The sequence below is a fragment of the Nesoenas mayeri genome (assembly GCF_963082525.1).
Source record: "Nesoenas mayeri genome assembly, chromosome: 23".
In the NCBI taxonomy this organism is placed as follows: domain Eukaryota; kingdom Metazoa; phylum Chordata; class Aves; order Columbiformes; family Columbidae; genus Nesoenas; species Nesoenas mayeri.
In genome coordinates this window covers 3,008,658-3,035,115 of record NC_137574.1, presented here as the reverse complement: position 1 = coordinate 3,035,115, position 26,458 = coordinate 3,008,658, and the positions used below count along the sequence as shown (strand labels likewise).

Sequence of the window (26,458 nt, the reverse complement as noted above, 5' to 3'; positions counted from 1 at the left end):
AACAAAGGGAACCCAAACCTTATTCCTCCGCTCCCCAAAACTAGGTTGGAGTTTTATTACCAGGATTGTTTGTTTATAAAATCTTTAGGTTTTTTCCCAAAACGCTGAAGCTGCGCAAGCCCGTCAGAGCTGACGGTGGCTGCGGGCTGAGCCCCTGGAAAAATCCGCCTGTGCTTCACACCTCTCAGCACTACACCTATTTGTACAGTCCACGTTTCTGCTTCTGTAGAGCAAACAGCATCATGCAAACAGACCCGATTTACTGTTAGGGTTCGGGGTATTAGCTCACTGTTTTGGAACCTGGCAGATAAAGAAGTGACTCCTCCCTGCTTGCCTTTTGTGGGATAGGAGGAGGTCACTAAAGCTCCTCTTCTCGCCCGTTTCCAGCTCCCATCCTGCAGCACCTTTGTAGTGTTTGGCTTCATTCCCCCCTGCCCAGCAGCATCCCACCAGCAGCCCAGGTACCTGCCAGAAATGGGACAAATGATCCAGAGCTTTCCCTGCTCTGCTGCCACATGGTCGGTGCCACCTCTGCTCCCACCCTGTTGTTAAAACACCCGCTTAAGCAAAAGCAACAACGTGCCATCCTGCACCCTCCATCTGAGAGGCACAGCCTTGCCGTTAAAGCAAAGATGGGATTTGGATTTTGGGCTGCACAGGCACCACAGCTCCAACCTCTCCTGCCTCCCTTACACCCGCAGGGGAGGTGACACCTTGACAGCCCAGCCTGATTTACAGCCTCGAGGCTGCAACTGCAGCTGAGCATCATTTACACCTTGAAAAACATGAGCCTGATCCAGCCTGATGTGGTCACAGCATAGAAACCTCGGGAACAGAGCACCAGCAGTGATATGGGATGCTTGGGGTGAGGAGTCCCACAGGGCTGGAGCCACCAGTGCACCCCATGTCCTACCAGTTACACACACAACATGCACTAACCGCAGCTCTTCAGGGGGGGAAAATCATCTGAACCAACACCCTCAGGTTTTGCAAATTAATTAAAAGCACCATAAAGAGATGCAGCCTTCCAGGCTCTTGTAAGACAACTCAAATGCTTCCTCCAGACTGATACAACATCAAGCCTGTAAAAAGTGCTTGTTTAAGCATTTATAAGTGCAAAGAGTTTGCGTCAGCCAGAGGCAGCTCAGCTCGGGACCCCAGCAGCTCCGAGTTCCACTTTCAGCCTCTCACGTTACACTTTGAGCAAACGCTGCTGCACGGTGGTAGCATTTTGCCAACTTCTTGAAAAGACAAAACCTTTTCAGTCAGTGCATCTCCAAACCACAACATGTGCCGGCAATTTTGGTTTGCTGCTGGCACATGCCTGTGGCTGGAATCTTCCATGTGGGACCTGCAGAGATGCTGCAGGGGAACTGGTGCAGCACTCCAACCCCCATGGCATGGGACTGTGAGCTTTGGAGCAGATTCAGGCTGAATTTTGGCCCAATGTAGGTTGAAAATACCTCAGGGCACTCCTGCAGGTGGGGAGAAGAAAGCCCATTGCATCCTGTCCATCCCATTAAACTGAGCAAGATGCAGTGTTAAGTGAGAGCCAGGGCTGAAGGTTTGGGTTGAGCAAAGGAGCTCCCAGTAACAAGGGGAAGCATCAGGGCATCCCCTCCAGTTCACCACAGCTGGTCCAAAACCTCCATTACATGTACCACAGCCAACCTGCATTATGGGGTGCACATCCCACCCCACATCTCAATACCCCAAAAGGCCCAGAGGCAGCTGGGGCACTGGGATTGTTTCCAAAAGGGGAGGAAAGGCTGGGAGACCCCCCATTACTCTCCCCATGCCCCCATCCCCAGTATTTACTGCCCCATCTCAGGACATACTGAGGCAGAACCAACAGCCCAGGGATCTTGTGTGGTTCAGATACTCACAGCTGGGATAGAGGAGAGATTTTGGCAGCCCCAGCACAAGGTTCGTTCAGCCAGTGCTGTCAGAAAACGCAGCTCCATCAGTCGGAGTGAAAAGTAACCGGGCTCCAAGTGTGAAATAATGAAACAAATAATCAGATAAAGCCCTTTGTATTGGAGCCTTCCTGCTCTGTGGTTTGGCAAAGCTCTTGGGCAGCACCACTGTGCTCCCTCCCGCCCAGAGCTCAGCTCAGGGGCTGCAAATTCACCCAGGGGTCCCCAGTTGGAGCTCAGACTGAGTCCCCCAGGGAAAAGTCCCAAATACAGGAAGCAAAAAAGTGATGGTTTGGAGTTGAATGACCCAGCAGGACCCATCCGAATCCCTCTGCAACCTCCTCGCTGCCCACACTGCCAGCCTGAGGAGGAGGAGGAGGAGGAGGGGGAAGGCATCTGGGGATCTCACCACTTCCTCCCCTCCTGCACACACCGCAGCTCAGCACTGGAACCAGCAGCAGCCAAAAAATCCCAGCGCAGCCCCCACTGCACACCCCGGGGCCACCAGTGCAGGGGGGACCGCAGGGACAGGGCAGGGCTGGTGACAGCCCCAGGGCCACCCATGTCCCAGCACCCACAGCCAGGCCACCACAATGGATGCGCAGTGTCCCCTGCTGGCACCCAGGCGCAGCACCCACATCCCACGTCCCCAAAACCCCAGCCTGGGATGAAATCCTATTTGCAGCAGCCAGGACAGACCTGGCCATGAGATCTCAAGCAACTGGCCCCAAGCAAAGGGATGCAGCATTTTCATCCTTGGAGCATCCCTAAAGAACAATCTGGGGGAGCTCAGCCTCTTTGGTGGAAAAGAAAAGAAAGCAGCAATTTCAAGACATCAGGTGAGTGGTTGCCCAGCCTGGAGCATCAGGGTGTTTCTTCACAGCCACACAAGCAAGGAGGAGAGACTGGGTGACGCTTTAAGTGTCTTTAATCCAAAGGACTGAAGAGCAGAGCGGGAAGATTAGTATAAGCCAACAGACAAAAAATTAAAAAAAAAAACAAAAAGGGATAAAAACTGGTTTTTAAAACAAATTACAATTCCATACAGTGTCTAAAAGATCGCCTAAAAACTAAACATTGCCTTAAAAAATTGGTTTTTTCCCCATTCAAACACATTTAACGCAGTGAAACATTATGACAAATAATAATAATAATAATAATTCATGGACTAAAGACTTGAGAGCAGCCATCCTGCTCTGGGGAGCAAAGGATCGCTCCCAGCGCCCTGGCAGGAGCCAAACAGGGGTGGGGGGGCAGCAGGACCCCCAGCCCTGGCCAGGGAGGGGACAGTGCTGCTGTCCCAGCTCAAGCTACAGCCCCACACCATCGCCACCCCCTCCCCACGCCAGCTGCTTTTCCCTGGGGACCCCCCAGGACAGCATCGTCCCCAGGGCTGGGGGAGGCAGTCCCTGCAGAGTGGGGGGGGATGTGGGGGAGTCCTGACCTCCTGCTCATCCCCCCCTTTCCCCCCTTGAGGTCAGAACTGGATTCCAGGCACAGGTACAGCCACGGTGGGGGAGCCACGAGCAGCTCCGCACCCACGGACACGACACACACCCCACGCACAGACAGACACACAGACCTGCCCCACGCGCCGCCAGGTAGAGTCAAGGCTTCCATGTCAGGGAGGGGTTGGGGGGGGTTATTTTTTGGCTACCCTGCTTTAAAAACAGCAGTTTTCCAGGCTGGCAAAGCAGCATGGTGGCCATGGGGACCCCCCCGTGCCAGCCCTGCCATGCACAGTAGGATGGGGACAAGGCAGCTGTCCCTCCCTGTCCCCCCTCGACCCCCTCCCAAACCCAAAGCCCATCTCTAACCAGCACTCACACAGGGAACACACTGTCTGGGTTTCAGCTCTACAGTAGTTTTTAAAAAATATTTATATGTTATATATACCCTAAAAAGGTCACCACAGGAATTTCCATGTCTTTGGAAGGAAGGAAAAAATATAATAAAAATCAAAACTGTTTCACAAAAGAAAGAGAAAATCCAATTATCGGCGGCGTTCACCTACAGGACAAAAACCTCCGGCCGAAACATGTGGATCTGACGGGGGGGATCTTACCACCTGCTCCAGAAGGGTCAGAAACACAGGTGAGTAGCTAAAAATAACTAGTCTGGTAAAAATGTCTGAATTCCATGCGCTCGATATAACAGTCTGTCTCTTTTTGTCTTTTTTTCTTAAAAAATATATATATATAGTTATTGCTTTCTCAAGGGCCAGTGGGGGCGGGGCACCCTCAGTGTGGCAGCGCAGCGGGTTCGGTGGGATTCGCTTTCTTCCGCCTCTTCATCAGCAAAGGGTTCGAGGAATCTTCGATCTTCTTGATCTTGATTTGTTCGTAGTCCACTCGCATGGTGGCCAGCGCGCTAGTCATCTCCTCCTGCAGGCAGGAGGCAGCACCGTCAGTAAAGCCATGCACCCCCTTTTTCCCCTGAACCCCCCATAGGAACAAATCACAGCAGGGTCCGAGCATCCCACCACCAACTTTCCCAGCCCGCAGGAGCCAGCACTCTCACACCGTGTGCGAATTAGCCCAGTTTGTGATGAGAAGGTGGAAGCGGACAGTCCCCAGGTGGCATAGAGAGTTGCAAGCAGCCACGGAGAGAGGTTTTACCTTCACGTCCTCCCATAGATCCTTCTCCTCTTTCAGCACACGACTGGTGTGCAGCGGGGTCTGGGGCACCTGCATGGATTGCTGCGAGAGAGTGGAGGAGTGTGAGCTGGGGGCTGCAGGCATCCCATCCCATCCCATCCCATCCCATCCCATCCCATCCCATCCCATCCCAATCCCCATCTCGCTGCCTCATCAACCCCACACTCACCATGATCCAGGGGTGGTTCATAAACTCCGTTATCGTCATGCGCTGGGTCGGGTCTGTCTTCAGCAGGTTACGGATCAACTGCTTAACTGGAAGGGTTTGGGTAAGGCTGGGAATTAGCTCCTGAGGGTGTTCTATCCCGTGCTCCAACACCCGTCAGTGGCCCCACACACACTCTGGTGAAACCCTTCAGCAAAAGCCTCTTGAGCAGAGAGGCAAAGCTGCTGCATCAGCAAGAGGTTACCGACAACATGCCCGTGCTCCCCCCAGCAGGAGACCCCAGCCCAGGGACACAACATCGTAAGGATCGCATTTACCTTCCTCCGACACCTCAGACCATTCAGGATTGGGAAACTCATACTGGCCCATTCGGATTCGCTTCTTCATACCAGGTGAGATGGCCAGGCCGTGGTTGGAGTAGAAAGGGGGGTACCCGCATAACCTGTGCCGGGACGGGGAGCAGAAAGTCAGCGTGTTGCCCCAAAGGCTCAGCTCCGCCACGGGTTTCTGATCCCACCAGGATGGAGAGGGACCCGTGGGACTTACAGAATGTACATGATGACTCCGAGTGACCACATATCACAGGACTTGTCGTACTTCTCCGGGCCAAGAACCTCCGGGGCTGGTAAAGAGAGAAACAAAGTCCTGAGTCAAAGTGGCAGCACCAGGCGAGAGGCATCTACCTGGTCTGGGTGAAGGTGTCTCTGCTCATTGCAGGGGCTTGGACTGGGTGACCTTTAAATGTCCCTTCCAACCCAAACTATTCTATGATGGAGTGACTAAGAGCTGCCTGCAGCCCCATGCAGCCTCAGCCACAGAGGTGATGGGCTGAGCACCATCAACCTCCCCCGGCTCTGCCCTCCAGCCCTGCAAACCTGCCAGCTCAGACCCCCCCAGCCACTTACCCACGTAGTACGGCGTGTAGCACGGGGTGGCCAAGGAGTTGTGCGTGGTGGTTTCTTTAGCAAAGCCAAAATCCGTGAGTTTTAGCACAGCATTGGGCCTTTTAGAGGTGTACAAGAGGTTTTCGGGCTGTGAAAAGACCGGGAAGAAGAAGTGAGCAGCAGAGCTGGAGGAGTTGTGGCATTGCCGTGGGGCTCAGCATCACTGGGTGAGTATTTAGGATGGTACCTTCACATCCCGGTGCGCAATGTTGATAGAGTGTAGGTACTGGATGGCTTCCCCGATGCTCTTCATTATCTCTGAAGCCTCTGAAGCAGGAAAACAAACAAACAAACATCAGAAACCTTTATAAGCAAGTTAAAACAAGCATTGCTCCTGGGTTACTCCACAGTCCAGGAGCCAAAGAGCCTGGCTGAGGCTAAAGAGGTTTCCTCTGCCCAAAGTGCCCCTTTTGGAGTAGAACACCCCCAGCATCCACCCCTGGGTCAGGAACCTGGAATAAACAGGAGAGAAACTCCCCAGAGGAGGGATAGGGCAGTGTCCAGTCCCTGACCCCAAAACCCAACCACACAAGCCCCAAGGAGGGTTCACTCCAGGGTTGGGGGGCTGATCTGGCCTCCAGCATCACCAGGGTCCCCAAATCCATGCAGTAACTGACTGGGAAAACTGTTCCCTGTGGAATGTGGGGCCAACAGGCTTAGGGTTAGGGTTGTGTGGGCATTTTTCATGGGCATAGGAGTAGAGGGAATGAGATTCATGAGACCCATGAGAACCACTGGACCGGGTCATCATTTTTTGGAGGGAGAGCTTGGGGGTTCTGAAGGTCAGTGAAGCTCCTGCCAGTGCTGTCACGGGATGGACAAAGCACAGGCACAGCTGGGAAAACATCCCCTAATCCTGCTCTTGACCGAGCATGAAAAGTAGGGCCACTTGCACCTACATTCCTCATTCCCCAAGCACAAAACTCTGCTGGAAACTCAAAAGAGCAACTGAGGGAATGGGCTGGACCAGAGACTCCTATAATCAGCAAGAAATGGTCTAAAGGTGAAAACCCAGGTCCCCGCGGGCTTCGTACCCCGTTCTGTGAAGGCTTGGTCTCCCCTGTCTTGAATTCGGCTGAAGAGCTCCCCACCGTCCAAGCTGGAAGAGAAGCAGGAGGTGTGAGATGCTGTGGTCCCCATTTCGCACCCCGCGTGAGCGGAACCGAAACCTCTGCTGCTCAGCCAGGAGCTGCACAAGCTCAGCAAGACACAAACACCTTTCTCCATCCAAGTCCTTGGGTCGGTGTTTCTGAGCACAGGGCACCTCAGAGCCTCCTTCTTCCAGAAAAGATTAGGGCAGAGGCTTCATGCTGGTGGTGGAAACACCAGGTTCAAACGGACGTGGTCTCCCCACCAGCCCACAGAAAAACATTTACAGTAAAGATAGCAAACATGGCTTGAAGGTGGCGAGAGTGCTCCCGGTATGCCTGGCCTCATTTCGCTCGCAAGCCAACCACCTTGCTGGCGTGCTAACCCCGTGCAGAAGTGCTGAGCAAAGGTTGTGGCTCAGGCAAGGCGTCAGCAGTATCATAGAATCGTTGTATTGATATGGGCTCGTGGATGGGATGGGGGAGGCACAGACTGAACCCTGCTGCAGCAGAGCAAGCTCTCACGTAAGATGTTGGAGAGCGACCATGGAAACCTTGGCGCTGTTCTCTTCCCAGGTACCTCAAGGAAAAACTCAGCTCCCAGAAAGTTCAGGAGTGAGATCAGGATAATGCTCCATGAGAACAGGGATAACAGAGCTTCCTGTCCCTGCCTTATCTAACTCGAGCAGAAACACTTTCAGGCTTTCCCAGCACAGATAGCATCTCCCGCCAGCGCTCTTGACGTTCACTAGACATCTGCAATACAGATACAGTGCAGCTGCATGGAGCGCACGAGGAGACACATGTGCTCACGTTAAAAGTCAAATGGTGCCTTATTATGGGCGTCACACCCAGAGCATCCCTTGGACCGCGGGGAGCTACCGCAGAGACACACCGCTGGGAGCTGTCACTGCCCCGGGATTCATTTCCTACCATTCAACTACCGCTTTCTTCCTGCACGAGCTGATGCGCCGCACAAACCTTTTGCATCCCCAGGCGCCCAGTGTGGTTCTCAGAAGCCTCTTCCCACACAAGAGCCAGCCGGGCGGCTGCCAGCAAAGCTCCTTGCACCCGCTGCCCCCCCAGGTGACCTACCGGCTTGCCAGAGGAGAGGTTTTGGCAAGGAAGCTGCATCAAATCACAGCTGCGGTTGGGATGTGGTTTCAATACTTTCCCCTTCATTCCTGCTCCTCCTCCCCAGGTTATATCAAACATCTACCCGAACCAGAGTCGCTCAACTGCTGCTGCAAGGGCTGCAGCAGCGTTAATAGATGCACCAGCTCAGCTTGGCTGCGTGCTGCCCAGTAGACCCAGCCGCCTGCGGCTGGCGTGCCAGGAACCCGCCGACTACCCCCACTTTCAATGGCCAAAGCAAGTCTGGTTATGATCTATCTGCAGCAATAACCACAGGCCTGGAGGCTCCTGACAGCCAAGCGAGTTTTTCAGAATGACTCAGAACCAGCGCAGCTCCCGCCGTCCCTCCAACGCCAGCGGCGCAGCGTCGCATCCAAGGCGAGCACCCCAACCACTCGTGGGCTGCTTCTCCCAGCATAGCACCTCCCTGGGGTCCCCGGCACCCCGACAGCCATGCAGGAAGGTGCTCACCCCCTTTTTTAGCATCTCCTAGCAGGGCTGCAGGTGCTCCGGTGGGGAGAGTCCACCTGCAGCAGCACCACTGAGGACTCACCACTCCATGACGATGAGCAGACACTTCCTCCCCTGGTAGAGGTTCTCGTAGACGTCCATGATGCGGACGATGTGCGCACACTGCGATGCTCTCCAGTGCAGCTCCACTTCCCTGCGGGCCTTCGGGCAGTCCTGCAGCATCTGCCAGAGAAGCGAGACCCTTGTCAGCCCCAAACCCCCCAGGAGAGCCAGGCTGTGACACCCCGCTAGCACAGCACTCACCTGGAGCACACACAGGGGCCAAGGGTGAGCATGGGTGCTCCCTGCGGGCGCATTGAGGCAAGCTCCAGCGTGCTCTGCAATGCCTCCATCCCCATCTAGTGGGAAGAGCGTGAAGCCGCCGGCTCTCATAAGCTCCTTGCCCTCCCTTCCAAGGCTGTAAAAGCTTATTCCGCTTCCCTGCCCTCCAAGATGCCTCCCAGGTGCCCAACCAGCCTGTGCCACCAACCAGCAAGACATCTTACTGCATTTATGAACAAGCTTCTGCACACTGGTACCCACGTCACTGTACCCCTGGGTGCCACCAAGCATCCTTGCTCTCCCCTTTGCAGCCCCCCTGGCTGTGCTGCCCACCCATAACCTCCTGTACAACATCATCATGTTCCGTGGGGCTGGTAGGACCCTCCTGCTCTGTGCCAGGCACAAAAACAGATATCGGGAACAATTTCTTCCTGGAAAGGGCTGTGAGGCATTGGAACAGGCTGTCCAGGGCAGTGCTGGAGTCACCACCCCTGGAGGGGTTGAACAGATGGAGATGAGGTTCTCAGGGACATAGGGCAGTGCCAGGGGTGGGAGAACAGTTGGACTCAATGATCTCAAGGGTTCTTTCCAACCAAAATGATTCTACGATTCTAAAATTCCACAATTCAGAGACCACCAGCACCCATCCACACGTGGCTGGGGAGGGGACAAAGCGAACAGCCAGATGTTCCCTAAAAATAGCAGCTTTTCTCACAAGCAGCAGCAGCTCTTTAATGAAGCTCTTGCCCTTCCCAGGGACAACCCACAGTTCCCAGGTGCAGGAAGGATTTGCTCGTCTGCCACAGCCTATTAATTACCATGTTTGTCAGGATAAACAACCAGCCTTAATTATTAAACTCCTAAATATAGAGCAACAAACGTGTCTATCTTAAGTAGAGTTCATTTTCCTTCCTATCTCCAGCAGCTCTTGGGACCAGGATTAGCAAAAGGCACAGGAGCAGGGCTGCACCTCGGTGCGGCAGCAGGAGGGGGCACGTGGAAATGCATCCCACCCCCATACACAGCAGCAGGGAACAGCAAATTTGGTCATTTTACCAAGCCAGACACAGAAATGTACTTCTTGCCCCCCTGTCCTCTCTGAGGGCTGCTCGGCGAAGGAGAGTGGAAAAGCATCAGCCCCTGGATGCTTTGCTGGCCTGGCACAACCACCCTTTGCACAACCACTTTACATAGTTTGCACCAACAGCCTCGGGTGAAAGGAAGACAGGGCAGGAGGTTGTTCAGTCCCTCCTTGCTCCGCTGTTGCTTAATTACCCTAAAAACCGGATTCTGCTGAAGCAATAAGTGAGCGCAGCACCAGCCCCCCCAGCAGCTGCGCAGGCAGGGAAGGGGCCTGGAGAAAAGCTTGGTGGTTATTTGCAGCTCCTTCCCGAGCAACCTGGCACAGGGAGCCAGGAAACTGAAGGGAAAATAAAAATACAAAACAAAAACAGAAAAAAAAAATAAATAAAAAGAGAAAAAAGCACTTTTGTAATTATGCGCTGGGAAAATTGAACAGCAGGAAGCTGACAGTTAACATCATTCTGCACAAGACAAACAAGAGATGTACAGAAATACATCTCTAATTTTTAAAGGCCACTCAGAGCACTTTTTAAGGGGCTTAATTGTATTTCTAATGAACTAGGAGGCAGCAGCCCCCATTACCTGTACCAGCACAGCCCTGACGTTTGCTTTTGTACTCAGGCACCCGCGGGCAAGCAAACAGCTGCCCCTGCGCTCTCCAAATGTGGGATGGAGAGGCTGCTCACCCGCCTGGCAGAGGAGCAAATTAAACCTCTTTAAGAGAATCATTTGGTGTATTTAGGACGTGTTCCCGGTGGCAGGTGACAGCGTGGCGACAGGGAGCTGAAGGCCAAACACAAGGAGGCTGCGCGGGGCTGGCTGTTACTGCTGCGGGGGGACGCGGGAGGGATGTGGCGGTGTCCAAACCATATATTTCTTGGCTTGCAATGAGGAGGCTGGAATGGGAAAAGCATCTCGTGTTTCCTCGAGGTTCAGCAAGGGTGAAATGCCCCCATCCCACACCAGCTGAGGGTACCAGCCTGGGGTCACTGTCCCCTCCCAGCAGCTTCGGAAGCAGGAGATTTTGCAACCACAGCAATCCAGAGCACAGCCAGAGTTAACCCTTTGCAGAGGGGAGACGGCAGCAGATGCACAACCCGCTGGAAACCCCCGGCAGCCCACAGCTGCTCTCAGTTCAGCTTTTCCACCTCTCTTATCTCCTGTTCCCCTTCCAAGGGAGGGCTCCTTGAAGACCAGACTCTTTGCTATTTCAGATGGGAAGCATTGCTCTCACCGGAGCAGGAGCAAAGGGCTTCAGCACCAACATCCCAGGCACCGCCACGGGCAGTAACTGGATCCCGGTGTTACACAAGTGTCCCCGGAACAGGGGACAAGGGCAGCGCTGCAGTGGGGGCTCATTCACACACAGATGAGTTGTGAGCATTTCCCTCGATGGGGGGGTTAGGTGCTTTAGATGTAGCTTTGCAGCCGGTGCAGGTCTTTGCACCTCTTCTCATCATCAGAGCGTTTCTCCATGTCCTGATGTCCCTTCAGTAGGTGTGACAGGGCAGCCAGGAAAGCTGTGCCAAACCTGAGCTCTGCTTCTCACCAAACCTGCAGGAAAGGAGGGAGAGCAGGGAAAGGGCCACTCCACCCTCATCGCAATTAGGGAAGAAATGCAGCTTTCAGCCTCATTTCAGCTCTCCTCGCAGCAGCTTGACACCTCTGAGATTTCGGCAGACGGCGTTTGCTACCATTCTGTGCCTTGGCTCAGCCCATCTCCCCCAGGAGCCACTACATGCTGTGAGAGAAATTAGTTATGTGCAAAGCTAAATGCGCTCATTAGCTTCATTAAAACCCCCAAGCTGAGGGCTCCAAAACCAGTCGCATCTGCGGACAGTGCAGCCTCTGCCCCTACAAGCTTGGGACCCCCCTGGCAGCAAAAGCTCCTCCTGGGCTCCTACAGTAGCTCTGGGCTTTTCACCACCTTTGAAAGACAAACCCTAGAAACAGCTTCTGAAAACAAAACAGCTCACGGGGGCATCTGCAGGGGGATGGCACCACCCAGCAAACCCAAACCTCGTCAAGCTGCATCCGCAGCGCAAGCAATGGGGCTGCAAACTGAGTGGGCTCCAGCCAACCCTGCTGCTCCCCACGGCCATCAAAAATGAGATGTAGCTCAAAGAAAAAGGGCCAAGGGGTCTGTCACATTTCTTGGCAGCACATAGAGCTGAATTTTCCCCCCCATCACGTCACACCAAGCACAGTGAAGGCGGGTGGGTGTGAGGAAGGAAGAAGGATGCCAGAGAAAACACGGGGGCCGGAGCCGCTCACGTTCCCTCGCTCGCACGCGTCCTCCTCTGGCACCGCTGATTCAGTCTCGCCGCCTCCTCCCGGGATGCTGAGCCATGAATCACAGTGGGTTCCCAGCTCCCTCCTCCACCGGCACAGCGAGAGGACCCAAACGACACCGTCCTATCCTGCTGCAACCCACTATGTGTGCCACCACAGCCCCAAACACTGCTGCCCTTCGGTGAGCCATGAGAACACAGCACGCTCGCCCAGACTAGCAAAACATCCCCATCCAAGAGCCTGTGAGCAAAAACTCATCTCCCATGGGTGATTTCCATGAAAACTGAGGATCAGGCGCATACTGGCATGCCGAGCCGCTCATTTTCCAGGGCTGCCCCTCTGTGCTCTGGCTCCAGCTGCTCTCGCAGGGAGGGTATTTTTATTTCCGTGTCTATTTTGATCACACCTCGGTTCCCAGCGGAGCAGCACACCCCACATGCCTTGCCCTGTGCGGCAACCGCCTCTCCAACAAACCCCTACAACAGGAGCGCACCCATATCCCGAGGAGCTCCCTTTGGGACCTGCCTGCACCGCGGGGGTTAAAATAAACCATTCTTAATTTGCCATAAAAATAAACCTACAGTAAAGAAAGGGCAGGCTGTCACCCTCCCAACTTATCCGCAAGGAAGCAGAGCAGAGGTTTCCCTGCCTGGACTGCACACACAGGCTCCGGGTTCCCCTAGCATGAGGCAAGGAGCATTTTTTCCTAATAAAGTCAAAGGGTTTCTCTTCAAAGGATTTGCCTCTTCTCATCTTTCCACATGAGCTAGTTGCCAACTGGCGTCAGCTACTTAACACATTTGTCGAGCCGGCGCTGGATGCTTTGCACAGGCTGTTCCCACCTCGCAGCACCGGAAAGGCAAAGCCCCATTGCCCCCCGCACCCACACAATAAGACACAGCCCTGGGGGACCTGGATCAAGCTGCTCATCTCCTGTGTGTCTTTTTTTCTGCCTTTAATGCCAGTGCATTTTGGGAGCCCGCAGGTAATCGCCCCAAAGCTGCTCCAGCCTCTGCTGAAGGCGGTTCAGAGGGAGCAGGCGGCAGAAGGGCTTGGAAGCAGCAAAGCTCCGTTCTGCTTTTACCATTTATTAACTATGAAAGAGAAATAAAATCACGAGTCCCAAAGCCCGTGAGAAGAATTATGTTACCAAACACAGGGAAATTCATGGTTCAATCACAATGCATAACAACTAAACATGCAGCTCAGGAAACCTCCCCCACATCATCGCGGCTCTTACGTAAACCGTTGCATTCACCCCAGCCCCACTGTTGACATCCGCCACCACCAGCAGTGCGTAGACAGAGGCAACGGAGCTTTCTGAAGCTGAGGGTAATTTCTGCTCTCCCCATGCACACGGAGACACAGACAACCCCTGTCTGGAGAGCTTTAAGCTCCAACAGACCAGGCAAAAGCCTCATCCTCATGTTGGTTTTACCAAGGGAAAGACAGAGAGAAGAGGTGACATGTCTGGAAGAGCCACCACACATGGGTCCCACAGCATGTCCCATGCTGGGGCGACTATTTAGAAGAGTGGCTGCTGCTCTCTGATGGTGGTAGCTTCATTAGAGCCTCATGCTTTGCAAGGCAGGACAGGAGCAGCCACCAGCTCCGCACCTTCTGGAGGTGCCACCAGCACCCAGGTGGATGCTGAGGCTTTGACCATATGGGCAGCACGTGAGTGCAGTGGCTTCATCCCCACCTCTGCGAACAAAAGGTCATCCCACACATTCTCTGGCCTCAGGGAAGATGGAGATGTTGGAAAAAGCATCCCAGTAGCAGAGAATTATTTAGATTAGACAGAGCGACAGAGAGCGAGCAAGCCTAGAGACGCAATTCAGGCCGAGCAAACGCGAACTGACACACACACTCGAGCTGCTCGGCCGCATTCTCTGAGCCTGAATTATCAGAGGAAGACCTGGAGCTATCGAGGGAAAGCTTTGCCTCCGCATGGCCGCACACAAGCAATAAGGCAGGCACGAAGATGCTGCGTGTGCGAGAGGCGAGCTGAAAACCCTAAAAACCCCAGCAGAAGCAGCCAGCACGCTGACAGAGGCAGATATCGGAGCAGGCAGCCTTGTCCCTGCTCCTGGGGGTGATTTTGCAAAGGGGCAGAGGATGGAAACGGGGCGAGGGAAGAGGCAGCTGTTGCACAAGGAGACCCACAGCACCAGTTGGTTGCACAACACTCAATGCCCAGGTGCTGCCGGGTCCCCTGCCCACAGCTCCCAGGGGGGTCCATGCCCACCGGGGGATGCTTAGAACCCCCCATCCCACAACCACCCCCTCCCCAGGGCATCTGCTGAGCATTTCCTCACCCCACTCTCTCCTGCGACAGATGCAGCAGCTATTCAGCCTTTTCAGGCTGCAACAAAAGCCTCTCCAGGCACACAAAGGCGAAGAGCAAAAGAGAAGCCTGGGCTTAAATAAGAGCCACCTGCCAGGGGCCCATGTCCCTCGCACAATCGGGGTGCTCCCCCCTGGCCAGCCCTGCTCTGCAGGACCCATTTCCCTGCAGCAAAAATACTCTTGAGCACATTGATTTCAAGGAGATGAAGCTCCGAAGCGGGTGCTCAGGGGCAGCACCCTGGATGCTGAGGGAAGGGCCACCAGTACGATGGGGACATCAAGGATGAGGGCGGAGGGAGGGGACGGGTAGGAGGGGGCTGCGAAACTCGCAGGGAAAAGTCAAAGCAGGTGAATGGCAACAAGGCGGCAGCATGAAGCATCCCTGCTGACTCACGACACCAGCAGCAGGCTGGAGCTGGTGTCTAATGATGAGAAATAGAGAGTTTCAGCTTCACTTATCTGAGAAAAACAAAATTTAGGGGAGCATTCAGTCCCAGGTTTTTGTTTGGGTATCATCCTCTTCCTGTACGTCAGAAACAGCGCTGGGTTTTGATGATGATGGATTCTTTTCACTTGATACTCATCTCTCCAGAACACGCCAGGCCAAGATGTCAGCCCAGGCATTAGCCATGGATGAACAGTGTCATCATGTCCTGCCACGCAGGGGGACATCCCAGGGAGCAGAATGGGCTGGAGCGATGGAGCCACCACCCAGGCCAGAACCTTCCTGTGAATCCAAGGGGGACAGAGTAGGTCCCGATGGAGCAGATATCTTCATGTGAGACACGGCTGTGGCCACTGGATCTGCTCCACATGCAGCCCCTTTACTGTTGCCTCCTTGTAAAGCTTCGGGGATGGGGTGAGGTCCAACCCCTCCCCAAGCCCCGTCCATCGCCAGATTTCCTACCAGAGCTGCCGGGCTCGTGAACGGAAAAGTGCACATATGTGCTTTTATGATAGGAAGTGGTTGATCTTCGCAGGCATGATTAATACAGAAACAAACACTAATGTAACCATTAACTCAGCACTGACCTGTGTCCTTTGCACTTCCCTCCCACAGGCACAGCTTGAAAAAAATGTTAAGAAAAAGCCCTTCTCACCCCAGGCACAGCACATTGTCACCTCCACCAGCCCTCTACGAAATGATCGGGGGCTTTCCCTTGTGTGTCAGACAGACAGACAGACTGACAGACGGGCCCAGCCTCCACTGATCCTGGAGCAGTGCAAATGAATATGTATTGAAATATATATATTTAAAGAAAAACAAAACACAAAGCCATATGGAGACCAACCACTCTTGAAGCACCATTCACTGGAAGCGGCACAACCTGGGGACGCGTTTCCTCCACCCGTGCCAAGCCTGAGGAGGGGTTTATTTACACAACCTGTGAGCCTGGTGACGACAGCACATTTTGCACCGTTCTGCCCTTTCCTTGGCTGTTTGTTTAGTAGAGTTTCACCCTCGTCATGGGCTTTGTCACCACCAGGGCACAGCAAACATATCCTGGAGAGGAGACTGGGATGCACACCCCAACCATCCTTAAACTCTTGCAGCTGGGAGGAAAACACAGTTGCGTTTCTATTTTTAAAAAGCCCTTCTCTGCATCCTGCTAGAACCTCATGAAAGCTCTCGGGACACAGGGGTTATTATTAGTTCCCTCCAGGCTTTCGGCAGCCCCGAGAGCCTCCACGGCACCTGTTGGCAGCAGCCGCAGAGCCCAGGGGGTTTGGTGAAGCCTGGATGGAGCCCAGACCACCAGCATTGTAACCTCAAAATACCTCAGCCAACAAGCATGCAAAACTCATTGCAAAACGTCTGGGTGCACACACCTCCAAAAACACCATCGCAGGAGAAACCTTCAGCCCCTCCGTGTTACCAGGAGGGAAACTCTGGTCTCTAAAGGCTGTGCCCACAAAGCAATCCTGCCCAGCAGAAAACAGCACAGAGCGAGGGGTCCATAGCAGAGCTGTTACGCCCTTGCATCTTTTCGATATACAGCGAAAGCACAGGCACTTTGGGAAAGCCTCGCTGATCCTCTCATGGATGACCAGTACCCCACTGCTAGACAGCGTTTACCAGCAGGCTCCTTGATTTCTCACCAAACAGAACAGACAGCGAATGCTTTGGACACATTTTGCCTGGTAGATTAGAATAGAAAGGGGGATAAAAGGATGAAAGCAGGGCTATTTAAACAAACTAACAAAAACACCTCCTCCTGCAGCTACTGCTGCTCCTCCAGCAAGCCAGGCTGTTCATCTCAGGTATTCCCATACCCAGCCCTTAAAAAGAAACCCCATGGACAGACAGCCTTACTGACACCAGCTCACCCCAGGGAAGCCCCAGGGCATGGGAAGAAGCTGCTTCCTCCAGGCTGGCCAGGGGCTCCCAGGTCCTGCTTTGTACGAATTTAAGCTTTTTCAATCCCACTTATTCAGGAAAAGGGCTTTGGGCTGTGTGGAGCCAAAGAGCAGACAGGGCAGCCTTTGTGCGGCTCGGCCGCCCGCCCACCCGGGGCTCCAGCAGCCCCAGTGACACAAACGTGCGGACCCTCACGCTGGGAATAGGGTCACTCCTTGCTGGGAAAAGCACTGTGGACAAAAATAAACACCTCGGCAAGTCTCTACCAGTCTCCTAAGGGGAAGATGTTCTCTCTGGGAGCCCAGGCAGATGTAGCTGCCACACCCCCAGGCTCCCCAAAAGTCATGCCCTGCACCAGCACAGCCCATGGCATGGGAGGTACCCACCCAAAAGCATCAGATTCACAGCTCTGACGACTTCCAGGAGATAAGCCGGGTTTAAACTTTCTGGCAAGCCCGCCCTTCCCAGCACAGCAGCCACTTGCGCAAGAGCTGCCGGGGTTTTCTGTGCAATCTGCGATGGGCAGGGAGGTTGCAAAAGGGCTGCAGAGGATGAGGGAGTCACAGCAGAGCCTGGAGGGGACCGGGCGGGTGGGAGGAGGCTGGTACAGGTGACAATGGCTTCATGTAGCCCCATGGCTCCTGTAGCCGGATCGTGTCTGAAAGCAGCATGGCTGTGAGAGCCAGTGATCTACAGGTGACACCTTTTTGCTAAAACAAGCAAATACATAGTATGTTAAAACTCTCCTGAAGCAAACACTGAGCTGGTAGATGCAATAAGGCTGTCATTATTACTGAAAATAAAACCATATCTCTCCTCCCAGACCAGCTCCCCCCTGCTTTGTTTTTTTTCTTACAGTAGTTTGAGGATAACCATGTGTACTTTCTGGTTTGTTTGGCTCTGACCGTATCTGCTTTCCCCTCAGCCCAGCTAAGATGCCGTGGATGCCATCCCCATTTCCAAGCAGCACCACTTGCACCCAGCTCCCACTCGCACCTACGGGCACAAGAAGCAACAAGCTGCAGCTACTGGAATTGCAGGTTGAGCGGCCAAATTTCCACAGCTCCAGCGTGTGTTCCAGCCATATTCCCTGAAAATATGCGTTTGGTAGGAGGTCCGAGGAGCCTTTCAGGAGGCTGCCCCAGCTCAGTGCCATGTAGCACGGCCAGAGGAGAGCAGCAGATGGAGAGGGCAGTTGCTCCATTTCTGAACATTTAGCAGAAGACGTTCCCACCCGTGTCCACCCCATGGAAACCCAGGAGGTGTCATACCCCTTCGGACCTGTTCCAGTGTGAGATGCGTATGGCAATGACAACGCTGAGCCAAATTTATTCCCCTTTTCTGGGGTCAGCAGAGCCGGAGAGGTTAAATTCAAGAGGAGCACCCAGGGGAGCTGGCTGCAGCCACACAAAGTTAACTATGACGAAGGGAAATGAGTCCATCCCTCCACTGATCCCAAATCTATAGCCCAAACTGGGTAAGGATACCTAGGAAGAGCAGGGCTGCAAAGCCCCAGCCTGGCCAGGCGCCCCAGGAACATTCAGATCTGGGCTTGCGTTTTGAACTTTATCTCTAGTTTAGGCTACAGCTCGCTGGACCAGCCAGGCACATAATCACATGCAGCCCTGACGCCAATAGCTTAAATAATCTCATTACATATGACGGCAAATGCTGTGTTGGCTGAAAACCACTTGAGCCAACGTGCTCACCTGTCCTCTCCGCTGGGAGAAGGGACTTTGTCAGAGCAAAGCAGCTGCATGGGAGCAACTCAGGAAGATGCTGTTGTCCTCCCTGGCAGCATCAGCCTGAAGACAGAGCTGCAGTGAACTCCACGTGCTCCCCTCAGCGCTCAGAGAGAAGCCACACTGGTACTCATCCTGTAACCCCCTCCCGATGGCAGGTACCGTCCCACCACCCTCCAAATGACATTTTTGTGGCTCACAGAGTCTCCAGCAAAGCTCATATATCAGGTCCTTTTAGGTCAGGGGGATCTACCAGCACTCACAGCCATTAGTCTCTTCCTGAGGCCATGAAGTAAACACTAAGTCAATGCAACCATTAAACCCTCCGGTCACTATAATCCCTACCTCAAATTGGTAAGATCTTAAAAGGCTGAAGTCTTTGAAATGATTCAGCCATGAGGTATAAAGAAACAACAGCTTAAAAGGCTGTTAAAGCTCTCTGCATTCAGACTCGCTCTCGCATGCCCTGCTCTAACCCCCGTGCACTGCTCCCCGTCCTTCTCCAGAGGGGAACTGGCCAGAGAGACGAGAGCCCTCTCTAAAATGAGCCTCCAGGCACCGGTCATGCACACAGTCCTCGTGCTGGCCAGAGCTGAAAGGAGAATATATTTTAGCATCCTGCAGCCAGGAGAGATGAGGAGCATCCACAGAGGGGATAGGGGCCACTTTCAGTGGGATGCAGGTCTCAGGAGCTTTTAAAATTAAAGCAGGGGGGAGATTCAGGCTGGACATGAGGAAGAAATTGTTGCCCTTAAGGGTGGTGAGAGCCTGGCCCAGGTTGGCCAGAGAGGTGGTGGATGAACCATCCCTGGAGACATCCCAGGCCAGGCTGGACGGGGCTCTGAGCAACCTGAGCTGGTGAAGATGTCCCTGTCATGGCAGGGGGGGCACGGGGGGAGTTCTGAAGGTCCCTGCCAACCTAAACCATTCTGTCATTCTATGATTCTAAAACCCAGTGTCCCCACCAGAGACAACCACGATGCTCAACAGCTCTGGACCACACTGAAACACTGACCAAAAGTGACTGCCCAGGTTCCTGGAGCTGATGGCAGGATCACCTTGGTCCTCACAAATCCTCCCCCTACCAAATCCTCCATTTTCCAAAACCAGCCTGCAAGCTCAGCAGACCCTCTCCTGGTTCCTGCCCACACCCCTGCCTGCAAAGGGGAGAGGAGCTGAACGTACCACGGCTGCCCAGGGACACCTAGCCAGAGCGGAGCCCCAGCAGAGCCGCTCTGGGCCGCTGCAGACAGCCCCGGCGGGACGGAGGGGAGGCAGCGCGTTATTCTTGGAAACCAGGAGGTGAGGTCATGCTGCCTGAATGCTGCAACTTGAGGCCAGGCGCGCAGGGCCAGTTGTGCTTGGAAAGGAGCCTGATTTCTGCAGCCGAGCGAGGGCCGTCGGGAAGCCGGTGACGTCTGGAGGAAAGGGTTGCTTCACGAAGGAGGGCTCTTTCCTCCCAGGCTCTCAGCAGAGAGAGCAAACCCCAGCAAAAGGGTTGGGTTTAAAATAGTATCAGCTACTCCCTGTGCTCCAAAGCACTTGGACCACCCTGGTGTGGGGCATGTGAGCCCACCGTGAAGGCTCAGGAGATGCCAAAGCCAGAGCCACGCTGCTCCCTGTGCCACAGGAAGGGTCCAATGGCCAATTCTGACCCAGCCTCTTCTCCGGATGCCTCCCACATACCCGCACAGCCCATCAGGGGTTCATCCCATCGGATCCCAGAGCACATCCTGGAGGGTTCTGGGAAGAGAGAAGTCACCAATTCGCTCTTTCACGCTTCCTAGGCAGGACCTTTCTGGGAGTTTTCATCATCTGTGCCTACCCATCATCCAGCAAACGCACTAGGAGACCCAGCTCTTAGTCTGCCCAACTTCAAATCATTATTTATACACAGCTTTGAATGCTTTGGAATAGGCAGCGCATGTCTGACAAAGCTCAGCACCTGCTCTGTGTCGCTCGCTACCCGGAGGCAGAGCCGGCACCTCGGCAGAAGTCTTGACAGAGTCCAGCAGGAGCTCGGTGTGAATGATAAATTAATCATTTTACCTGGCTGTATTGGGCTATTGCATCGCACACACAGAGGCTGGATTTTCACCCTGCAGGATTTCTACAAGTGAAGGATTCATCCTGGAGTGAGCAGCTCAGCCCTAAACCCAGTCTCGCTTCTGACAAGCCGCAAGACCTTCAGTAAATCATTGCATCGCCGTTCCCCACCTCTGAAAACGTGGGAAACATCACTCTGCTTTTGTAAGACCTGTGGCTGATGGAATTAGATTATTATTAAGAGGAAGAACCCCACCACTTCCTGAGCACGTGCCAAAGGAGAAACCAAGCCCCTGCTCCCAGGCCTTTATCAGTCCTTCTCAGTTGTAGGTTTGACTGCTCTGAACGTGTAATGTATTTAGAAGAGATTATGGCAAATCCTAAATGGTTTAAATAAACTCAAACCCCGAGTCAGTAGGCTCCTTTGGTCAATAAATCACTGCCTCGGAAGAGTCCCAGTGATCGCACTACACTTTCCACAGCTTTTCGACCACGGCTTGCACAGAAGACCACAGCAAAGACATTTCTGTTATATAAAATACATGGTAGATTAGAGAGGGGAGCAGAAGTACAGTAGACACATAGCTCAGCTCGCAGCTACGAGACGCCTGCCCCACTTCCATGACAAGTATCTTATAAGGATAATAAACCACACAAGTACTGGGCTCCTTCCTTCTTCTCTACCAAAGGAACCATCCCTCACAGATTATCTGATGAGGCTGAGAACGAGACTGAGAGGGTTTCACAAACATGCCCCGAAATACCAAGGGTGCTCAAGAAACAGGGCAGGTTTGCAAACAGTCTCAAAGGTCCTGCAAAGCTCTTCCAAGCTCACCAGCCCAGGTGAGGATTTCCTGCTTTGAAGCTGGGGTTAGGAGTGAGGTTTGCTAATTTGTTTTAAAGGAAACCCGCTCCACAAACAGCTCCATCAAGTGACGCGTGCAACAGATTAAAACTCACCATCTACCATTACCGGCCACTACTCTCTGATCTGGCTTACTGATTTCCTCACCCAACTAAGACAGCCAGCCATCAGCCCAGTATCCGGCCTAAAGATTAGTCTTCGGAGTGGAATTTGCAACAGACGAGACAGACCTTGCTCCCAGCCCCACTGTCGCAGCCTGAGTCACTAATGCCAACAGCCTGGCCACAACCAACAACGCCAAGTCAGGTCAGCAGTGACCTACATACAGCAGGCTCTACCGAAATTACAAGCCTCATTTTGCCGAGTAATGAATCACATCAAGGTACAAAGAAGAAAGGGGTAAGAAACCACCTAGACTTTGCATTTCAGTTCCGTTCATCACCTCTCCATGGACTTTATGTCCCTGCAGTAAATCACTGCGCATCAAACAGGGTCAAGTTGTGGGTCAGTGGGACTGTCAGTGGCCTGCTTCCCATCAGATAATTCAGAGATGCCACACTTCAGGTATTGCTCGATACCAAAACAATAAAATAGAAGTGGGGGTGGGAAACTAACAAAATAAACAATAACTCCTGTTTTCACCTGGGTACTATACCGAAATTTAACTACCGCACATCAACTCGCACACACTTTATTTAATGATGCGTCTCTGCCATGGACTATTGCATTGGACAGAGGAGAAAATTGGCTCACACTCTCCTGGAACACTGAAAAGTTCGCTTAAGCAAAGTGACTCTCAGCAAAACCCTAATCCAAATGCAGGTCTGTTTGGGAGAAAGAGGTTTAATGGCATAGGAACTGCTCATGATCCAAAAGGAAGCACAGCATAACCAGAAGACACCATTAATATCAGAAAGAGATACAATTCTTTCCCTCCAGCGGAGGATTGCATTATTATAAAAGATTCTGGAATAGGAAATGTAAAGAGCAATGTTCCGAATGGAAAGGTTTGCTGCACAACCAAAGCAGGCAGCACAGAGAGAGTTCAGCTGTGGCTTCTGGCCGTGGGCCATCAGGATTCTTTTAAGCATCATCTGAAACATGACAACTCGATGCAATCATTTCTGTGGATCCTGCTTTAGGTCATCTTTCCACAGTGATGCAGCCCATGAGTAATTCAGGTCCAAATACCTCTCCTCAGGTCTCTAACTGAGATGTTATCCTGGCTGCGTGTCAGAGGAGGGGATGAAGTCAGCTCACATCGCATCTAGGGCAGAGTTTGGGCTGAGCAGTTCAGTCCAAATACAATAATCAAATAACCCACGCCTGTAGCTCATGAGCTGGATACACACCGGCCCATCCAAGAGCCTGAACTCACAGAGTAGCACTTTTTAAGGGGCTGGAAGGAATCACTTACAGTAGCAGCTGTGCTGCTCTTTGAAAAGCCAGAGACACATCCAACCACCCAGCTGAGCTCTTCTCTCCCCGGCAGGGACGTGTGAAGAGGCCGGGAAAGGGGACAGAGGGAAGGTGACCAATGTTTTTCCAAAACAGAGATTCAGCACCGAATACACCTCACCTTCCAAGAGCCATGCAGACGTTCTGCACCACGCTCCTACGTTACAATGTGAAGTCCCGCGCTCCGAGACGTTTTTCAACGCGGCCAAGGAACGAACACGACTCGCAGCACTAAGTCCCGATCCCATCTGCTGCACTGCGCTCTGGTACGGGCGGGATAACGGCACCAACCCCAGGATCCGACCATCCTACGGGGGCAGGGAGGAACCGCCGGCATTCGGTCTCCTCTGCGCTCCTTCCCCTTTCAGGGCTACAAAAGGGAAGTGCAGGAATCTGCGCTTCAAATACTTGAGTCAACTGCAGAAGCGAGGAGGAGCCCGGCTGTCAAAACAGAAGAGGATTTCAGCGATTTCCAACCAAACGAGATGACAATACATGTCATCTCGGAGTACTCATGAGAAATGCCTCCATTTCCGAAGGAAAAGTCAAACTTTTATTGCTCAACTGAACCCCCCTCCTTAACTGCAGGGATTCAGCACCGTCCCTTGCCGACCTCACCACCCCCACGGTGTGACTTGTGCTTCTGAAGCCACTTGTTCATTCATTCATTCAGGTTAGGAATCCCAGATACCAACAGATGGGCAGCTCTAAAAACAAAAGAGGTGGGGGGTTATGGATTTAGGTGGGGTTTTTTGTAGCCTTCGTGGTTCTCAGGGTAACACCAAGGGTTTGAACAGCTCATGTGTGGGCGCAAATTGCACGGATGCTAGAGAACACGGCGCTCCCGCCGCGCAGACTGCCTGTACCCACGTCACCCAGCGCCGCTCAGCGTGTCGTGAATCCATTCAAACTTCCCCAAGTCCCTCCGGCAGGGAGAACACGCTCCCCGCTTCGCTCCAAACCCTCCTTTTGAAAACAAGGGAACTGTCGCATCACCGAGCGTGTGCTAAAATACACCTTTGCAGCTGCTATTTACCTACATGTCTTTCAAACAAAAAGAAGTTACGGACAAGGGGTAAACACAACAACAATGAAAAATTCCCAGTCCGGAGCAGGGGATGACAGCTGCTCGGTGTCACACATTATTTTGGATGGTTGGAGCCATGAGTGACCTGCCAGCAGACAGGGACACTGGGGCAGCTGCCCACATGTACACAAAGTGCTATGAGTGGCTACATGCAGGAAAACCCGCGTTTCCAGATGTCACCCCACGGGGTGACAACAGCCAGGCCGAGAGCTCCTCTCTGCTCCAAACCCCATAGGTGGGCTCCCCAGATATTAGATCAGAAAGCCAGAAAGCCACCTCTCGATGCTTTTAACGGGGGAAAACCAAAACAAAACAAATCAAAGCATGGCGGGCCGGCCGGGCGGCAGCCGGCCCCATTGTCCCAGCCGGCTCGGCCGCACGCCCCGCTCCCGGTTCCTGCGGTCGCTGCCCGTTGTCCCGTGGCTGGCCCCGGCGGGACCCCCCCGCCCCGCAGCAGACACCTTCCATCACTGTCAGGCAGCGCCGCCGCTGCCCGCTCCTCCTGCCCCTTCCGCGGCGGGGCGGGGGCAGCCCGGAGCAGCCCGCCCGTCCGGTCCCCGTCCCCCGCTACACCCCCGCTATATCGAATCCCCTTTCGCACCTTGAGAGCGAACTTCTCCCCGCTCTTCTTACTGAAGATCTCCAAAACTTTCCCGTTGATCCCCAAGCCCAGCACTTGCGTGGTGACCTTGTAGTCGTCCGTGATGGCATTCTTCCGGATCTGCAGGCCGCCCTTCCCCGGGAACGGCGGCGGCCCGTGGGGCAGAGCGGCGGGCGGCGGGGGCGGCGGCGGCTGGGGCGGCGGCGGGCTGGGGAAGCCGGCGGGCGGCGGCGGCGCTCCGGAGAGCATGGCGGGCGGCGGGCGGGCCGCGCCGACCGGGCGGGCGGGCTCCGGGACTCGCAGCCGGCGGAGCCCCGTGGAAGCGGGATGGGGCGGGGGGGTGAAGCAGCGCCGCCGCCGCCGCCCCACGCCGGTGCGCCCCGGCCCCGAGAAGAGCGATCGCTCCGGTGCGGCGGCGGCTCCTCCTCCTCCTCCCGGCGCGGCCCGGCTCTGATGTCAGCGCCTCGCCTCGGCCGGCCCCGGCCGCCGGGGGAGGGACGGGGCGGGGCGGGCACCGGGCCTGCGCCCGCCGGGACAGGGCGGGGGGGGCGCGGGGAGGCGGCGCAGCGCGGTCCCGCCGCTTCCCCCGGCTGGTTCTTGCGCTTCCGAAGGGGCTGGCGGGGGTTCTCAGCGCTTGCGGGACATCGGGAGAGCAGAGGAGAGCACACCCACCGTTTTCCAGCTCTCGCGGTGGGATGTCAACAGGTCGTGGGGTTCCCAGTCCCATCCCCTGTGACACCCAAGTAACACGTTTGGCGTCTTCCCGGTGTCCCAAAAGCATCCTTACAGCTCCGACGGGGCGGTAACTGCCGGTGCCCAAACACCGTGTTCACCGATCGCTCCATCGATAACCAGCTCCCAGGAAGACAAGAGATGTCAACACCACCACAAGCAGGCAGAGCATCAAGTGAAAGGCAGGGGATGAGACACCAGTCTGAAAAGAATTAAGGCCATCCTGATAATAACAAATTAACCCCTATTTCCATGTCCAGTCCAGAATCCAATAACGACAGAGACACAGCTAAGAGAGAAGGGATCTGCACCGAGGTGCAATGTGCCATGGAGCTGCCTGGCATCCGGCAACATCCAGTGAACGTTTCTTCAGCTGAAGCACAATGGGAAAATCAAGACTTTTTGTTTACGGACGTAAAAAGCACAGCCTGCTTGTCACTGATAATCCTTGTTTTCTAAATGAAGAACGTGTATGTTTTTGTACATTCATCCCCCTCCTACCCAGCTGTCCCACAGAAAGCAGCGAGCATGCCCTGAGGAAGAGAGAGGAAGAAGTGTGCCCAGAGCCATACTAGGAGCAAAAAGCGGAGCCTAGAGCAATATCCTAAGGCCCAGCCACACGTACAAACCCAGCCTGAGCAGCACAGCCGAGGGGCTGACACGTCCCATTCATCCACACCAATGTCAGCAGTTTCACTGGTGTCACAACGGACAGAACAAGTGGGACTTCCCTCTTCTATTTGCAACTAAAGGAACGCAAGAGCGAAAGAAAATTACTACAGCAGAATCCAGAGTCTGAACGGGCCAGGATGGTAAAGACAAAGCCACAACCTCTGCCAGTCCCTACGTACAGGCAGAGCTGCCTGCACTGGAGTGGGAAGCATCTGGTGCATGTCTGCCAGCCCAGCACCTTCTGTGATCAATAACATCCTCTCGGATTTTTTAGTCAAGCCAATAAAACCACCTCACCCGTTAAACAGTAATTTTAAAAAGCCAGCTCATGATTTTAAAAGCCAGTTTTTAATCCGCGACCGATCGATAGCTGGGTGAAGTGGCGGATCCAGCTAATCAAAATACGTCATTAGCACCAAGAGACAGAGCGTCTGTCAGGAGGTGGCAGCGATAGTCACCAGATGGGAGAGTGAGT

At 54.0% G+C, this 26,458-nt stretch overlaps 1 protein-coding gene across 1 annotated transcript; it reads right to left on the bottom strand.

Annotated features, from left to right (window-relative positions):
- Positions 1-3,727: 3,727 nt before the first annotated feature.
- Positions 3,728-25,013, bottom strand: MAPKAPK2 (MAPK activated protein kinase 2). The gene is made up of 10 exons (XM_080358267.1): positions 24,580-25,013; positions 8,459-8,598; positions 6,718-6,782; positions 5,871-5,950; positions 5,645-5,771; positions 5,286-5,361; positions 5,057-5,181; positions 4,743-4,828; positions 4,535-4,615; positions 3,728-4,300 (listed from the first exon to the last, which is right to left on the bottom strand). Exons 1-10 carry the CDS (start codon positions 24,826-24,828, stop codon positions 4,157-4,159), a joined length of 1,173 nt encoding a protein of 390 aa, XP_080214393.1. The 5' UTR covers positions 24,829-25,013; the 3' UTR covers positions 3,728-4,156.
- Between the last annotated feature and the right edge of the window lie 1,445 nt (positions 25,014-26,458).

What these genes read in the sequence shown, in the direction of transcription:
- MAPKAPK2 (XM_080358267.1), bottom strand. Translation starts at nt 24,828, where the DNA reads ATGCTCTCCGGAGCGCCGCCGCCGCCCGCCGGCTTCCCCAGCCCGCCG. An exon ending in CCAAGCCTTCACAGAACGGG is followed by an intron (nt 5,951 to 6,717) that starts GTACGAAGCCCG and finishes TTCCTGCTTCAG; the next exon opens with AGGCTTCAGAGATAATGAAG. An exon ending in GGAGTCATCATGTACATTCT is followed by an intron (nt 5,182 to 5,285) that starts GTAAGTCCCACG and finishes GTCCCGGCACAG; the next exon opens with GTTATGCGGGTACCCCCCTT.